This window comes from Oncorhynchus mykiss, chromosome 4 (genome assembly GCF_057628025.1).
Source record: "Oncorhynchus mykiss isolate SJ-2025 chromosome 4, ASM5762802v1, whole genome shotgun sequence".
Taxonomy (NCBI): Eukaryota; Metazoa; Chordata; class Actinopteri; order Salmoniformes; family Salmonidae; genus Oncorhynchus; species Oncorhynchus mykiss.
This window is the reverse complement of record NC_143025.1, coordinates 39,111,270-39,128,024: the sequence shown is the minus strand read 5'-3', so window position 1 is coordinate 39,128,024 and position 16,755 is coordinate 39,111,270. Positions and strand designations below refer to the sequence as shown.

The window sequence follows — 16,755 nt, the reverse complement described above, 5'->3', positions numbered from 1 at the left end:
ACCAGTTTTATTGTCAGGGCCCTGGCTGTAATGTTCAATGTCATACTCTGACTCCCAGACTCCTTTGCTCCAGAAAAGGGTAAGGTCTAATCCTAGTGGGAGGGAAGCAGTCCCTAACTAGCCTCGGAAATCCCAGACCTAGGGCAGCAACAGCACTCTGGGATTAATGACAGATTCTCATGGCAACTTCAAAAAGGGACAAAAATTGTTCTGGGGATGGTCCTCTTCAGACAGAAGACTACAGACAGAACGCTCTCAACAAATCACGAGGCAGACATGCCAGAACGTCGTAATGCGAAACCTGCGTTTGCCGGCAAAATGTCAGCAGTGGTTTTAGCAAAGGTAGTTAATGCAAACTAGCCACTTGGTAAATGCACTCCTTAAAAATATCTTCAGTGATCTTCATCTTGACAGCTACTATTTTGTGTCCGGGGATGTGTACGTTTGGGCATCAAACGGTTAGTGCAGTGACGTAGGAAAGACGGATGTCCCAACTCTGCCCTTTCCTCTACACTGCAAAAATAGAAAGACTCAAAACACCATGATTGTGTAATGAAACCATGGAAAGTGGTGCACCTAACCTGAGATCTGGTGGTGGAATGTAAAACCCCAATAAAAGTGTTATGATACACAGACAGTGTTTTAAAACAATACAAGTACTCTAAAAGACACAAAGTGCTTTTTCAATCTGAATATTGGTGTTTTCAAGAAAGTTTTGTCAAAACACTTTTGGGGTTTCTCAGGGCATGTAAAAGGTGGGACAGGCAGAAGCTGTAATTGAACCCCACTTCCTATCTTGCCACGTGGCTCTGTTTTTAGAGGATTGTGGGTAATTCAAACATTTCTACACAATGTTATATGCATGTTTGAAGAAAGACAAGTATACTTCTACGTTAGTATTAAGCAGCTTGTTGTACCACGAGGTGTAATGATGAACAAATATTGAAATCTTCAGGCAAAATGACATGAGTGATGAGACAACCCATTCCCACATATCCAACTTTTAATGACAGAGGCAAGTACGGAATCCTGCAATGCTTGCAGTAAAACCTCTAGTTACTACTGTGCTCAACTATGCCTGCCAAAATGGATTAAACTGGCAAATGATCAGATACATAAATCAATGTTAAACATTAAAGTACTCCAGAAGAAGTGATCTAATTTTGCAATAGACAGGATTTGAAACACCACAATAGTTTTAGAGGAAACGACACCAAAAGGAAAAGGTATCTAATTCTGCACTAAACAGAACTCTAAACATCATACTTGTGTTTTCAACCTTTCCCATTAGTGCTCTCAGTCCCCGGCAAGGTGTTGCGTAACACTTGACTAAATGACGCTACGACACACCATGTAATGTTTCAAAACATCTCAGGACGATGTGTTTGCATAAAGTTGAGGTTGTCTCCTACGCATTGGTGGCAGCTCAGTTGCAGTGAGGGCACTTTTAACAGTGTATACCAAACTGATGTTGTACACGTACAGAAGTGTTAAGCTGGTATATTGTGGGAGGCAACCCGTCTGTCTAGAGAGACTAGTATCTTACTCATCTTGGGGTCAACGTTATGATTTCTGTTTAACTTCTGAGGAATAGTACTTCATTTCATATTTTTTCATTATGGTTGGCAATTTAAATGAATGATAAGCAACATTACTCTGCCACAGAGTGGGTGGTAGGTGCTCAATATTGAGATAAAAACGTATATCTCTATGGTGCTCAGATCAACGTGTCTTTGGAAGGGATAGACTCTTCTCAGGCTCCCGATGTGGCGCAGCTGTCTAAGGCACTGCATCTCAGTGCAAGAGGCGTCACTACAGTCCCTGGTTCAAATCCAGGCTGCATCACATCTGGCTGTGATTGGGAGTCCCATAGGGTGGCGCACAATTGGCCCAGTGTCTTCCGAGTTTGGCTGGGGTAGGCCGTCATTGAAATAAGAATTTGTTCTTAACTGACTTGTCTAGCTAAATAAAGGTTACTTTTCCCAGCTATTGCCGTTGTGAATAGCAGCAGCAGAGTTTTTAGGTGGAAAGTGCCCCGTGGGCATGACAGAGGCCTTTGATTGGTTGTTATTTGCTGATGGAGGAGGGGAAAATACCTGTGTCTGTCATTTGATTGAGTAGGCAGTTAAGGGGGAGGGGCGGGACGAGAAAAGAAGGGATGGTGGTTAAATAGATGCATGTAAAAAACCCTGCTGTTGGTGAGGAGGAAGGAGTGTTGATTAATTTCATCTGGAAAGAGAAGGATACACATGTATTTTCCGAAAGAAATAGATAACCTTGCTGTAATGTGAAGTCTCTGATGACTTTTAATGCAAGGGGTTGACTTGACCCCTTTCCTGAACTGGTGGGTCCTTAGTAACATTACATTGACTGGCTCAAGTTCACTCATACCGAATGAGGCTTAGATGAGCAGAAATATAACATGAATACTAACAGTGATAGCATTGCATTAAAGGCTGACATCGGCAATATTTTCTGGATTATGTTTTAGTGATGGTAGCTTGATGTACCGGCTCTGTCGATAACTAGTGTACGAACAATTCTGAACCCTCTGATTGTAGATCTGTGCCTTCAGGGCAGTTTCCATATTTTGAAATCAAATTTAAATGTGGAGAATTGACTGCAAATGCAAGACGTTGATATGTTTAAGACAATTTACCGTCAAATTCCCTGTCTACACTGAATTCGAAGTGCTCCTGTAGCAAATGCTCTTCTCAGAAAACCTCTTTCCTGGACAGAGGAACAAAAGGTACCCAATTGTCATACTTGAGTAAAAGTAAAGATAATAGAAAATGACTCAAGTAAGAGTGAAAGTCAACCAGGAAAATACGACTTGAGTAAAAGTCTAAGTAAATGTAACTGCTATAATCTACTTAAATTAAATCTACTTATATTAAGCAAACCAGACTGCACCATTTTCTTGTTTAAAAAAAAAAAAGATGGATAGCCATGGGCACTCCAACACACATCATTTACAAATGAGTACTTTTGTGTGTCAGGAAAAATGTATGGAGTTAAAAGTACATCATTTAAAATTAGGAATGTAGTGAAGTAAAAGTAAAAGTTGTAAACAATATAAATAGTAAAGTACACCACTGCTATTTGCCATATAAAAGTTCTGAACCTTTCTATTCAGGTTTAAAAGATTGTAAATTAGTAAAAATATTTATCCATAAGAGTATTATTATATTATTGATCGATTGACTATGACTTTTCAAATCACCCAGCAGTGCTATTTGCAGAGTTAGCTTCAGGTAAATGTTGCAATTCTTCAGCCATTCCTGAACATGCGACCAAATACAAAATACATATGGACACTACCAAAACAAATGATTTAATAAATCTGTCCCTTGCAGCAAAATCTGCAGAGCTGGGATGGTTGTATCCCTATATATCCGAATGAAGAAATATGGGCTGGCGCACACCCAGAGATAATAATTTCATGTAGAGGTGCTGACTAACGGCGAATAAACTATAACCTATAAAAATAGACAGTCACACACTCCATATACAGTTGAAATTGGATGTTTACATACACCTTAGCCAACTACATTTAAACTCAGTTTTTCATAATTCCTGACATTTAATCCTAGTAAGTATTCCCTGTTTTAGGTCAGTTAGGATCATCACTTTATTTTAAGAATGTGTAATGTCAGAATAATAGTAGAGAGAATTATTTATTTCTGCTTTTATTTCTTTCATCACATTCCCAGTGGGTCAGAAGTTTACGTACACTCAATTAGTATTTGGTAGCATTGCATTTAAATTGTTTAACTTGGGTCAAACTCTTCCGGTAGCTACAAGCTTCCCACAATACGTTGGGTGAATTTTGGCCCATTCCTCCTGACAGAGCTGGTGTAACGGAGTCAGGTTTGTAGGCCTCCTTGCTTGCACCCGCTTTTTCAGTTCTGCCCATCCATTTTCTATAGAATTGAGGTCAGGGCTTTGTGATGGCCACTCCAATACCTTGACTTTGTTGTCCTCAAGCCATTTTGCCACAACTTTGGAAGTATGCTTGGGGTCATTGTCCATTTGGAAGACCCATTTGCGAACAAGCTTTAACTTCCTGACTGATGTCTGAGATGTTGCTTCAATATATCCACATCATTTTCCTCCCTCATGATGCCATCTATTTTGTGAAGTGCACCAGTCCCTCCTGCAGCAAAGCACCCCCACAACATGATGCTGCCACCCCTCTGCTGCACGGTTGGGATGGTGTTCTTCAGGTTGCAAGCCTCCCCCTTTTTCCTCCAAACATAATGATGGTCATTATGGCCAAACAGTTCTATTTTTTGTTTCATCAGACCAGAGGACATTTCTCCAAAAATTACGATCTTTGGCACCATGTGCCGTTGCAAACCGTAGTCTGGCTTTTTTTATGGTGGTTTTGGAGCAGTGTCTTCTTCCTTGCTGAGCGGCCTTTCAGGTTATGTCGATATAGGACTCAATTTAATGTGGATATAGATACTTTTGTACCTGTTTTCTCCAGCATCTTCACAAGGTCCTTTGCTGTTGTTCTGGGATTGATTTGCACTTTTGGCAACAAAGTACGTTCATCTCTAGGAGACAGAACACGTCTTCTTCCTGAGTGGTATGACGGCTGCGTCGTCCAATGGTGTTTATACTTGCGTTCTATTGTTTGTACAGATGAACGCGGTAGCTTCAGGCATTTGAAAATTGCTCCCAAGGATGAACCAGAATTGCGGAGGTCTACAATTTTTTTATGAGTTCTTAGCTGATTTCTTTAGATTTTCCCATGATGTCAAGCAAAGAGGTATTGAGTTTGAAGGTACTCCTTGAAATACATCCACAGGTACACCTCCAATTGACTCAAATTATGTAAATTAGCCTATCAGAAGCTTCTAACGCCATTACATAATTTTCTGAAATTTTCCAAGCTGTTTAAAGGCACAGTCAATTTAGTGCATGTAAACTTCTGACGCACTGGAATTGTGAATTATAAGTGAAGTAATCTGTCTGTAAACAATTGTTGGAAAAATTAAAGTAGATATCCTAACTGACTTCCCAAAACTGTAGTGTGTTAACAAGAAGTTTGTGGAGTGGTTGAAAAATTTGTTTTAATTTCTCCAATTTAGGTGTATGTAAACTTCTGACTTCAACTGTATCAACTCCCAGTAATTTATTAGGTGATTTACACAATAAATTACTAGGTGTTTATATATGGAGTGTGCGACTCTTTATTTTCCTAAGCTTATTGTATATGCCCATATATAACATTCTATTGGTTGCAAGATTTTTGTATAATAATTTAAATTGAAAAACTCTTAAGTTTTGAATCTGGCATTGTTTTGTGTATCAGTTCATAAACCATGTGCCATGAAATTGGTACATCAAAATTCTCTTCCCGCTCTCCCTCTCTGCCAGGCTACCCTTCATTACGCACACAATCATTACGTTTAACAAGGCTTACTGGAATCACCTGGACTCCTTCACTGTTGATTGCTCCATTTATCGGTCTGTTCTTCCATTGGTTCCCCGTGTCAGCATTAATGTCGTTATGTATTCATGTCCAGATGCTGTCCTGTTCCTTGTCCATTGTTAATTAAATGTTCACTCCCTGTACTTACTTCCTGTCTACCAGCGTTGGTCCTTACAATTTTATATTCTATATGGCACAGCTGTCAATTTTTTGGTCCTTAAATTAAACTGGTTCACAATTTTCCTTAACCAATTTTGGTCTTTAATTCAGGGCCGACAGACAAGTTCCTTACTTTCTCCCCCTTCCACTTCTGGGTAGAGCAGACATTTCCATAAATTTTGGTTAGCCACATGTGTGACGTAACTCCACCAGTCCTATTTATGATCTAATTTACAAAGATTATAAAAAAATGTTTTCTCAATTTGTATATTTGAGTTTAACAATAATATTATATTTATTTAATGTTGGATCTGACATTTCGATGGCCATAATAAATAGACATGCCGATAGTGGACAACCTTGTTTTTCTTCACCACAGTATAATACTTTGAGATGTAGCCATTATTTACTATTTTACACCTAGGATTACTATACATAACTTTGACCAATTGTATAAGAGATTCTCCAAAAATGAAATATTCCAGGCATTTACAAATAAATTCCAGTCATACTTTATCAAAGCCTTTTCAAAGTCAGCTATGAATACTAGGCCTGGTTTCCTAGATTTTTCATAGTGTTCTATTGTTTCCAGTCCTTATCTTATATTATCTCCAATGTATCGTCCATGTAAAAACCTGTCTTATTAGGATGTGTAATATCCAACAATACCTTTTAAATTCTATGCGCTATGCATTTTGCTCAAGTTTTTGCATCACAACACTGAAGTGTAAGGGGCCTCTACATTTTTTTTTCAATGGGCTGGATCTTTATATTTACCACTTGTGTCCTGTTTCAGTAATAATGAAATTAGACCTTCTGGTTGAGTATCTGATAATCTACCCTTTTTATATGAGTGGTTAAAACATGCTAGTAACGGTCCTCTGAGTACATCAAAAAAGGTTTGTTTTACCTCAGCTGGTTTTCCATCCAGCCCTGGAGTTTTCCCAGACTTAAAGGCTTTAATTGCATCAAGAAGTTCCTCCTCTGAAAATGCCCATTTAGCAATTAACTCACCACGTCCACCACTAATAAGCTGAGCTTCTCAGTAATTTTTTCTTCGCCTCACACATTGTGAACAAAGTCTGTTTTTTTTATACATCCATTGCAAATTATAGTTCCTCAGCATTTGAAAAATCTTTCCAACAGTCACGGCCTCGATAATCACCAAGCTTCTGTGTGAATTAGTAAACTATCATGATCCGATGTTCCCATATATCCAGTGGAAACGTCCTTAAAAACAGCTGTCTGTCCCGAGCTCACTGGCGTGGGAAACTCTGAGAGCCTGGAATAGGATAGTTGATGCACTGTTGCAAGTGTGCTAGCAACGGCATTGGGCCGATCCAGTTGATGATTTGATACAGTGTTGCACTTCACTAGCAATAGCTCAAGTCAAGACAGATCGAAAGGGAGGCAGGAATTTTCATCAGGATATTTTCTACTGTTTTTATTTCTCGGCTTTAGGCCTATGTATTTTACTTTGTTAACGATGGTAGTTATAGGCTTACTGCTGCATTGACCTTTAGGTTCTATGCGCTAATTTCTTTAGCCGCCAATGGACCACAGTGTATCAATGTGTCCTAATGGCAGAGGCTGGTGCGCTCGCCTTAAAATTCAACTAACTTTCGGATATTTATCATTTTACTTCAGATTTTATGATTAACCATGTGACAATGATTCTGAGAAATGAAAAACGTAATTGTTGAAATGAAAATGTGCATATATCATAACTTTCACTCAGATAGGTAGAAATGGTAGGATAAATTGTAAGCCTCCCCAAACTTAAAACTCACGAGCTGCTTATGGTCTTTACTATAACACCTGTAAAAAAAACTGTGAATGGACAAGCGCCTGCATGTGAAAAAAGGGGGTATGTGATTGTTTTGTTCTTTACCTGAAAATGACGATTTGTGAAAGATTTTTCCGAGAATAATGTGTAACTGTATAAGTGGGAGAACACACCTGCCTTCCCAGGCCGCCTTCCCCAAACCTCTGGAATCCTGATGGTTAGGGGTTTATTTCTGTTGGTTCGCCTCATAAGGGAATTGTATTGTGCTTGTCCTATTCAATGGGTATATAGAGACGGGACAGGGAGACTCGTTTAATGTTTTACATGAGATCATTTCCTTATTTATTAGCAATTTAATTACTATAATAGCGTAAATTGCTATTCTTGTGTGACTTTCAAGATGGCCATCAATGTGGATGGATACATTGTAGGCTCGTCACCTTTCTCATCTGTGTCACGAGTCGTCATATAAACCATAAAAACAGCTGGAGTTTTTCAGACTCAGCTACCTCTGACAGGGATGTGGGATGTGGGCTGTGCTGTGCAGACGGCTGTGGTGTAGTGGCTGTGGCCAGGTCGTTAAACTAAGCTTGTCTGTGGTGAGAGTTGGTTGGGAGATGGCACCAGACGCCCCTGTAGTTGGTGGGTAAGCTCCAATTCAAACCCTATCCGTTCACAATTTGGGAGTGTAAACAAAAACATTATACAATTTCATTATGCTGCCCCTTGTCAATTTCACTATCATTCTGATGTGACAATTGTATTTGTTTAAGTGGATAAGTGTAGGTTTCAGTTGTTTGTGCATAGTTGGACAGAAAATTGTACTTTATGTAAATCTCCCTTACTGAAAAACCACATGATTGGAACAATTAATATGTGAAATTTCAAATGTGAAAATGTTCTTTAGGAACATTACACATCACATGTGAAAACAAAAATGAGTCATTATGATACAGAGTGCTTTTAACAGTGTTTACAATTGACATGTTTGCATTCGGAAAGTATTCAGACCCCTTCCCTTTTTCCACATTGTTACATTACAGCCTTATTTTGAAAAAAAATACAAGAATCTCGTCAATATACACACACTACCCAATAATGACAAAGTGAAAACAGGTTTTTAGAACGACACTCCTCAGTAAAAGGCACATGACGGCTCGCTTGGAGTTTGCCAAAAGGCACCTGAAGGACTCTCAGACCATGAGAAACAAGATTCTCTGGTCTGGTGAAACCAAGATGGAATACTTTGGACTGAATGCCTCGACACAATCCTGTCTCGGAGCTCTACGGTCCATTCCTCTGACCTCATGGCTTGGTTTTTGCTCTGACATGCACTGTCAACTGTGGGACCTTATATAGACAGTTGTGTGCCTTTCCAGATAATGTCCAATCAATTCAATTTATCACAGGTGGACTCCAATCAAGTTGTAGAAACATCTCAAGTATGATCAATGGGAACACGATGCACCTGAGCTCAATTTCGAGTCTCATCCGAAAGCACTGTATTACACAAGATAATGTTTTCACATGTTCACATGTTGTCGTGTGTAGTTTCATGTTAGCACATGTGGAAATGTTGCATCCCCATGTTATCACATTTATTTCACATGAGATCATGTTTTCACATGCTCACATGTTGTCACACGTCATCACATTAACTTCACATAAAATCACATGGATCATGTGAAATGTATGTGGTTTTTCCGTAAGGGCTTCCGGACCGCACACAGAGGCAGCAATGTCCTGTTTTCCTCTCTGATTTGTCAGAAAGAAGGCTCAGACATTGATGGATGTGTTCTGGTGTGCCCTTTGACCCTGTTGTGGACACCATGGGAGGCCAGCGATGGCCCTTGAGGCTTCCCCATTGGGTTCTTTTGAAACATCCTAAATCACTATAGCTAACACCACATACACACAATGACTCATCCTCAGACCCACACTGGAGGCGGGGTCGGAGAGTGGGGAACGCTTTGTCTTTGTTTGTAAATTGTGTTGTGAAGTCTAAGGGATGAAGGGAAGAAACAGAGGGATGAGAAAAGAAGAAAAAAACAAGCAAACCTGTGTCTGTCTGAGGTCCCTGGTTGATGTGCCGAAAGCTGAAAAGCTTCAGTTGACGGTTGTTTGAGCGCAGCATGAAATGTAATGACGAATGGCTCGTGGGATCTGATAGAGGCTCTAAATGAACGCCATGCACTGTTGACATTTTTCAAACAGAGAAGAGAAGGAATCAAGGTTTCACTGCCAGTAACTTCTGCTGCGGTACAACACACACACACACACACACACACCCCTCCCTGCCCTTAACAGCTGAATGCTTGAATGGGCTGTCAGTCAAAACCAGTGAAATGTAATGCTTCAACCCCTGGAGAGAAATACCTGTTGAGAGCAGGTAATCAGTAGTGATGAACAGGTATTGTAGTATAGGCCTCTGAGGTGTCACCTGTACTCGGGCAGAGCATCCCTTGATCAGACAGGAGGACCCCGAGTCTAAGCATAGACTTCTGTTAAGATGTTAAGCCAGTGTTTTATGTACCATTTGTCTCAGGCCCAGAAAATGTGGATTGTATGTAATTTCATGTTTAGGCGTACTGAAGTAAGAGTACTCAATGGCCTGGGAAATGTTTGGACTTTCATTGAGTGAAGGGTGTAGAATAAACTTGAATTACTATGACATGTTATGGTTAAAAAGGGGAAAGTAGGGGTCTTCAAAGAAGTCATCCTTTTGTAGCATTTTGTCCCTTTGTTAGTGTGTGTACGTTTCCACTGTCTGTATCTCCTCATCTGTGGGGTGGCTTTGTAACTCAAGAGAAGCTTAGGACCCGTTCCCCACCAATCACAGTTGTCAATAACTGAGTCAGGTCATTGGCTGAGACTTGAAAGACGCTTTGCAGAAAGCCATGTCAACCTTAACGGAGGAACAGCACAGATCTCTCAGTCATAAAGGAGATAAGAGGTAAGACTCCGGATAAGAATGAGTCACTTTGTTGTTATTGGAAAAGACTGTACCGTTGAATCGGGTGGCGAACTTTGCCACCGTAAAGAGCAGCACAGATGTTGTTTTTTTTACCTTTGCACTTTGATCTCCCCTGTACAGTATGTAGTGGAGGGGGTTTCTGGCTGCTATAAATAAGTGCTGACCCTGACTCTCTGTGTCACTGTCAGGGCTCTAAGGGCGATCCAGGACTGTCCCCAGGTCAGGCCCCGCCAGGAGACAAGGTAAAGAATGATCTGACCTAGTCTACTCTGGCCAGCAGACAGGCAGACAGACAGCATGGCTTTGTCTCTCTGTTTCTCTCTCTGTTTCTCTATCTCTCACTCAACATCTAACTGTCCCTCAATCCCTCGCTACTGGTTTCTCTTTCTGCTTCCCATCATCTCCCTTCCCTTCTGCTCTCACTCTCAATCTCTTGCCTTTCCTTATTCTCCCGTTCAAAAACGAATACTTCACTCAACCACTCTTGCCCCATATCTTTCAACTTCACTTTAGCAACATCTGTTCCCTCTTTCATTGACTCCACAACTACACGTTTAGAGGTTTTCTAACCCTTCTTTCTGATCGGTATTTCCTCCTCTCCTCTCTCACTCTCAATTCAACGTCCTTTTATTATTCTCTTCATCTCTAATCACATCCTGTATTCCTCTGATATTTGTCTTCTGATATCTTAGTGTCTCTCTGCAAAGCTTTGGCGCAGTTGCTACCTATTATCAGTCAGTGAAACTTCCGTTGGCCTGTGTTCTAACCATTGCCAGCTGCAGCTCCCCATTTCGTCTCTTTTAATCTGCCTTCTTATCCTTATCTGATATCTCTTAATAGTTGCAGTTCATTGACTTGTTAATAACTTATTTGATCAAGTCTAATGTTGTCATGGTTTTCTCCTTTTGTTTCCAGGGTGACAGAGGTCCACAAGGTCTTCCAGGTCCAGAAGGGTTTGCGGGTCCAACGGTAAGAGTTTAACGGTTATAACATCGGGGCTTTTTTTAACCTCTGGCTCTGACATACTGTAGGCATATTATCTAAAGCAACTGTCATTCCATTGGCTCTTTGAAGGCATGAATGATGAGAACTGATCCGGATCCAATTAGATTATCATATTGTCATTTAATGAGTTCCCTGCATGAGCTTCTGTTCTGAATCGGAGCTATTTCTGCTCGCCTCACACATGATGTTCCCGCTACATAAGCTTCATAAGTATTAGCCACACCTTAAGCGGAGGCCTCAAGTGGGCCCTGGCTGTGTTCAGGAATCAGGATAATGTTACCCATTCACAGAGAGGGTCTGTCTCTCAGACAGGGGCCGGGGAGCTCCTAGTCCTAAGCCACCTCAGCCCACCCTGCTGTCGCTCCATAGGGCTGGACACACACGCACACAGATACACACGCACGCATGCACACACTCATGCGTGCGTCGCCCCGGGACCCGTCTGCGGCCAGGCTCCGGGACTCCTTGCCTGAATCTTTCAGAGTAAAGGCATTCTGAGGGAGGTTATGGCCCCTGATGACAGGCACACCATCCGATGCCTCTTCAAAAGAGAAAATGGCATGAGGAGAAAGAGGAAGCAGAGAAGGAAACCAATTAAATTCATACATCAGCACGCACAGCTCACACAACTCTCCTCAGTTTAGTCTCAGAGATGAGAGCCCTTATCTGTCTCCACATGCAGCAGCTGGCTGTGGACTACTACTTTAAGCCGCTAGCCCTCATCTGAGGGAACTGGGTTCAAATGCTATCATTTCAAATAATGTTGCTGTGCTTGATAGAGCTTGCCTGTTGCATGGAACCAATAGAAAACTCCAGGCAGGCTAAAGCAAAAGCTCAATATATTTGAAAGATTTCAAATAGTATTTGTACCCAGGTCTGATCTCCGAAGGTTGGCCTTTACCTTGCCTCCCAGGAGGACACAGACCAATGTTTGCAGTAGCTGAACCTAATACCCAGGCCATCAACTGTGCCCTGGGAAGGTATTTTCAGAGGAAATTACTTCAGCCTAAGCCCCTTACCCCCGAGTGGGCTTTTTATTGAGTGTGAAGGTTCCTGTGTCACAACCTAGGAAACGGTGGAGGAGAGGAGCTACACGGAACGCAGACCTGTTAAAAAAGGTTTCGCTCTACTGTCCCCCCAAAATATGAGTTAGCTAACTTACCTTTAGCAACAACATTTGTTGTTATTATGGCCGTCAATGACAAATTATAAAGTTGAAGATAAAAACAACAGGGTTTTAAATGAACTAAAAACTCATTACAGTTAGAAGGATTTGTTGTTTGTTAAATTTAGGATTGTACTACTGGCCTGCCCAATTCCGCAACATGCTAACATGGATCACAAACAGACAAGATTCAATGTGGATTCAGATAGAAGCCCAATCCTGTGGTTCATTGCCTCTAAGCTCAATTATATTAATGAATAACTTTAGTGAAGTGGGCAACATAGCCAAAACCTTTGTGATTTACAGCACCCTACTAGCATGGAGGGATTGTAAGAAATACCTGGGCATTTCCTCCCAAATATGTTCTCACTCGCCTATAGTATGCAACCCAGACTTGCCAAAAGCCCTGAGTGATGCCAACTTTAATCTTTGGCATACTCTCGGGATCAGGACCTTTTCAGACCTGTTTCATCAGAAAACCACTATACTGAAATCCTTTCAAGTGAGTTCAATGTGCCAAGATCCATTTTTTTTAAATATATCTACAAATTAGGCACGTCATTTCCTCATTTAGTTCCAAGTGGAGGTTTATGAAATTGAGTCCCTTCTTGCTACATCACAATCCATCAAAGGCAAGATCTCATATATCTGTAGACTTCTTTCTGAGAAAAGAGGCTCCTCCTTTACTCCTTTGAAAATAATCTGGGAAAGGGACCTTTGTTTAACTATCAGTGATGAGTTATGGGTGGATGTTTACGACAGGGTATACTGCTCCTCTACTAATGTAAAAATGAAAGAATCTAATTAAATGTTTTATTTTTTTTTACAAATTGTATTACACCCCAGTGAGACTACATAGAATGAATACATACATTTCTCCTGACCGTGAAAGGTGTACCTCTGAAAGTGGAACCGATATGCATGTATTTTGGAGTTGTAGAGAGATTACCAGATTTTGGCACTCTATACATACTGGGGCACAGAAAATACTAGATGTACAGTTTTATATGACCCCGTGTATCTATCTTCTTAAGGCCCAGCAGGACTTTGTTCTTGATCATGACAGAGAAAATGTGTTCATGACATATCACATACTTTGCTAAGAAATGTATTATTCTATTGTGGGCTTCCAATACTTTTCCTACATTTAAAATGTGTATTGACCAGATTGTTGACTTTCTTTCTCTTGGAAAGCTCACTTATGACCTCTGCAAGAGACAGCCCACGTTTGATAGACGCTGGTCTCCACTACTCAACTATATTTCAAACTGGACAGAGTGAACGGGGTGATTAGGGAAATAGATACATGTTGTGTAAGGTGCTGTTAATACTAATTCTTTGCTTTTCATCTCAGCTAAGGCTGGAAATAGATAATAGGAACGCTGATAGTGCTGCTGAAAGTTTGCTTGTTTTATTTTATATTTTCTTTTCTTATATTATTTATGTCTGCCACGTCTGTGAATGTGGAATGGGTTTGGTTGGTTTATTGAAAACAACTAAACTTAATAAAACTTTAAATTGAAAGAAAAAGCTGAGGATAAGCACTAGTTTACCTAAATGCAGGATCTGGCTGTAATACAAAGACTGAGGATTATAAGCAAGCCGTCTAGGCTTTGAAGGAAATATCTCATTTTTATTGAACCGTTTATACATTTTATATTAAATTATTACTTACGATTTCTCTCGTAATCCAGTTGTTTTTTGCCTTAGATGTTTCTCATCATGTTTTATGGTAAAGACGAGGAATACTCAGTTTTCCTGAAGCATCCAAAAAGTTGTGTTTACGCTCATAGAATGTATCCTGGTTTGACTCTACCAGAGTACTCTTTGGGCTACAGTGTCAAGGAATTCTTTCTTTCTGCTCTCTGCATCAGACAGTCCATCTCAGTACGGAGTGCAGTTCACAATGCATGTAGACCTATCATCTCATCATGGTAACTTTTTTTCTTGTGACAGGTAGGCCTATATTTGCTGCAGCATAGCCTATGCTACAGTGATATAAGGACTGCATGCGCATCTAATTTGCACATCTCCATCTGTCTTTCGGGGGTCACCATATTTTTAAATGTAAAGATATCATTTTTTCATTGCAGCTTTAGAGTTTTAAAACAGCCTATCACTTGAATATTGTTGCTTTAAATCAGAGCACGCACAAGCAGTCTCTGTCTCTACATCGATTTCATTCAAATTGCATCCAAAATAGATAACCCTGTTCAAGATATCCTAGTCTACGACTTTCAGGTAATGCATTCAATGCAGTATTAGCCTTATATATAACCTATAGCCTCTGTCTATTGCGCAATACACACTCACCTGTGCTCAGCTGCCCTCTCTCCCTAAGAAAACGCTCCTTAGCCCTTGGAGACCCATGCAGGAAAAGCAAGACTAGAATAGTTTCCTGGACATCGTTTTAAAAAAAAAATTGTCATACCAATAGTGTATTCGAAGAGGGAAGCAAGCTCTTGTTTACCGCGATGGCGGTAGGCTATAGCAGTTATTTATTCAGACCCATAACCATTCAATCTACGTGAAGAGAAGTGAAAGCCATCTGCATCTAAATCTAGTCCTATCTTATTTAAGCATGTCATTCGAATAATGAAGATAAGGAAAACAAAAGTTATTTCATTTAGCCTAACTGTTAAAATAGCGAGGAAGTAATGAAGCAACAATAGAGATAGAAAGAGGAGGTAGGCAAAATAACACTAGGGGAAATATTATGAAAGGTATATATGCGTCAGCCTGCTAATTATACAAATAGACCATATTATATTTCAAAATAAAATAAAATTCGCTAGACTATGCATGTTGTAATGTGTACGCTGGGAGTTGGGAAGTAAGTACAGGGAGTGCAAATGTAATAATAAATAGAACATAGTACAAACCAAGAAACACAAAAAGCATACAGACATGAAACAGAAACAGAGTCAGTAACGCCTGGGGAAAGAACCAAAGGGAGTGACAGATATCAGGGAGGTAATCAGGAAGGTGATGGAGTCCAGGAGTCTCATGAGGCGCAGGTGCGCATACCGATGGTGGCAGGTGTGCGTAATAACGAATAAATTGTCGACGTCGAGCGCCAGAGAGGGGGAGCGGGGGTAGATGTGACAGTCCCCCTCCCTGGTGCGCTGCTCCAGCCACAGAACGCCGACCAGTCGCTTCTGCTGAGGCATGGGAACCGGCTGAGGCACGGAAACCTGTAGAGCCGGCTGAGGCGCGGAAACCTGTAGAGCCGGCTGAGGCTCGGAAACCTGTAGAGCCGGCTGAGGCGCGGGAACCTGTAGAACCGGCTGAGGCGCGGGAACCTGTAGAGCGGGCTGAGTCGAGGGAACCTGTAGAGCCGGCGGAGGTGCGGGAACCTGTAGAGCCGGCTGAGGCGCGGGAACCTGTAGAGCCGGCTGAGGCGCGGGAACCTGTAGAGCCGGCTGAGGCGCGGGAACCTGTAGAGCCGGCTGAGGCGCGGGAACCTGTAGAGCCGGCTGAGGCGCGGGAACCTGTAGAGCCGGCTGAGGCGCGGGAACCTGTAGAGCCGGCTGAGGCGCGGGAACCTGTAGAACCGGCTGAGGCGCGGGAACCTGTAGAGCGGGCTGAGTCGAGGGAACCTGTAGAGCCGGCGGAGGTGCGGGAACCTGTAGAGCCGGCTGAGGCGCGGGAACCTGTAGAGCCGGCTGAGGCGCGGGAACCTGTAGAGCCGGCTGAGGCGCGGGAACCTGTAGAGCCGGCTGAGGCGCGGGAACCTGTAGAGCCGGCTGAGGCGCGGGAACCTGTAGAGCCGGCTGAGGCGCGGGAACCTGTAGAGCCGGCTGAGGCGCGGGAACCTGTAGAGCCGGCTGAGGCGCGGGAACCTGTAGAGCCGGCTGAGGCGCGGGAACCTGTAGAGCCGGCTGAGGCGCGGGAACCTGTAGAGCCGGACGAGGCTTGGGAAGCTGTCTGTACACTACTCGTGTTTCTTGGTTTGTTCCATGTTTAATTTATTTTTAAATTCACTCCCTGTACTTGCTTCTCGACTCCTAACATACACGGCACACATGTAACTTTGTATGCTGCAGGTGTTGCACCAGAATCTCATGTTCTCTTAGCTTTATCATGGTTTGAACGAGGTGCGTAATTCCATTCCATATAATACAATACGGTACAGTAATACAGTTCACACTCAAAAAGATTAGCCTACTGGAGTTTGTTTCACTCGTTTACCCAAGAGAGCATATATATCTACATCTATGTTTTTT

At 41.7% G+C, this 16,755-nt stretch overlaps 1 protein-coding gene across 3 annotated transcripts in view; it reads left to right on the top strand.

The window, feature by feature from the left end:
• Positions 1-16,755, top strand: part of LOC110521790 (uncharacterized) — a 188,097-nt gene that overhangs the window by 48,127 nt on the left and 123,215 nt on the right. For all 3 annotated transcript variants that reach the window (XR_016495247.1, XM_036968553.2, XM_090231958.1), the window contains exons 6-7: positions 10,548-10,601; positions 11,275-11,328. Coding sequence is in view for 2 of the 3 variants with exons in the window: in XM_036968553.2 (XP_036824448.2) it covers positions 10,548-10,601; positions 11,275-11,328 (108 nt within the window). In the remaining variant the exon portion in view is untranslated. The remainder of the gene's footprint in view (positions 1-10,547; positions 10,602-11,274; positions 11,329-16,755) is intronic.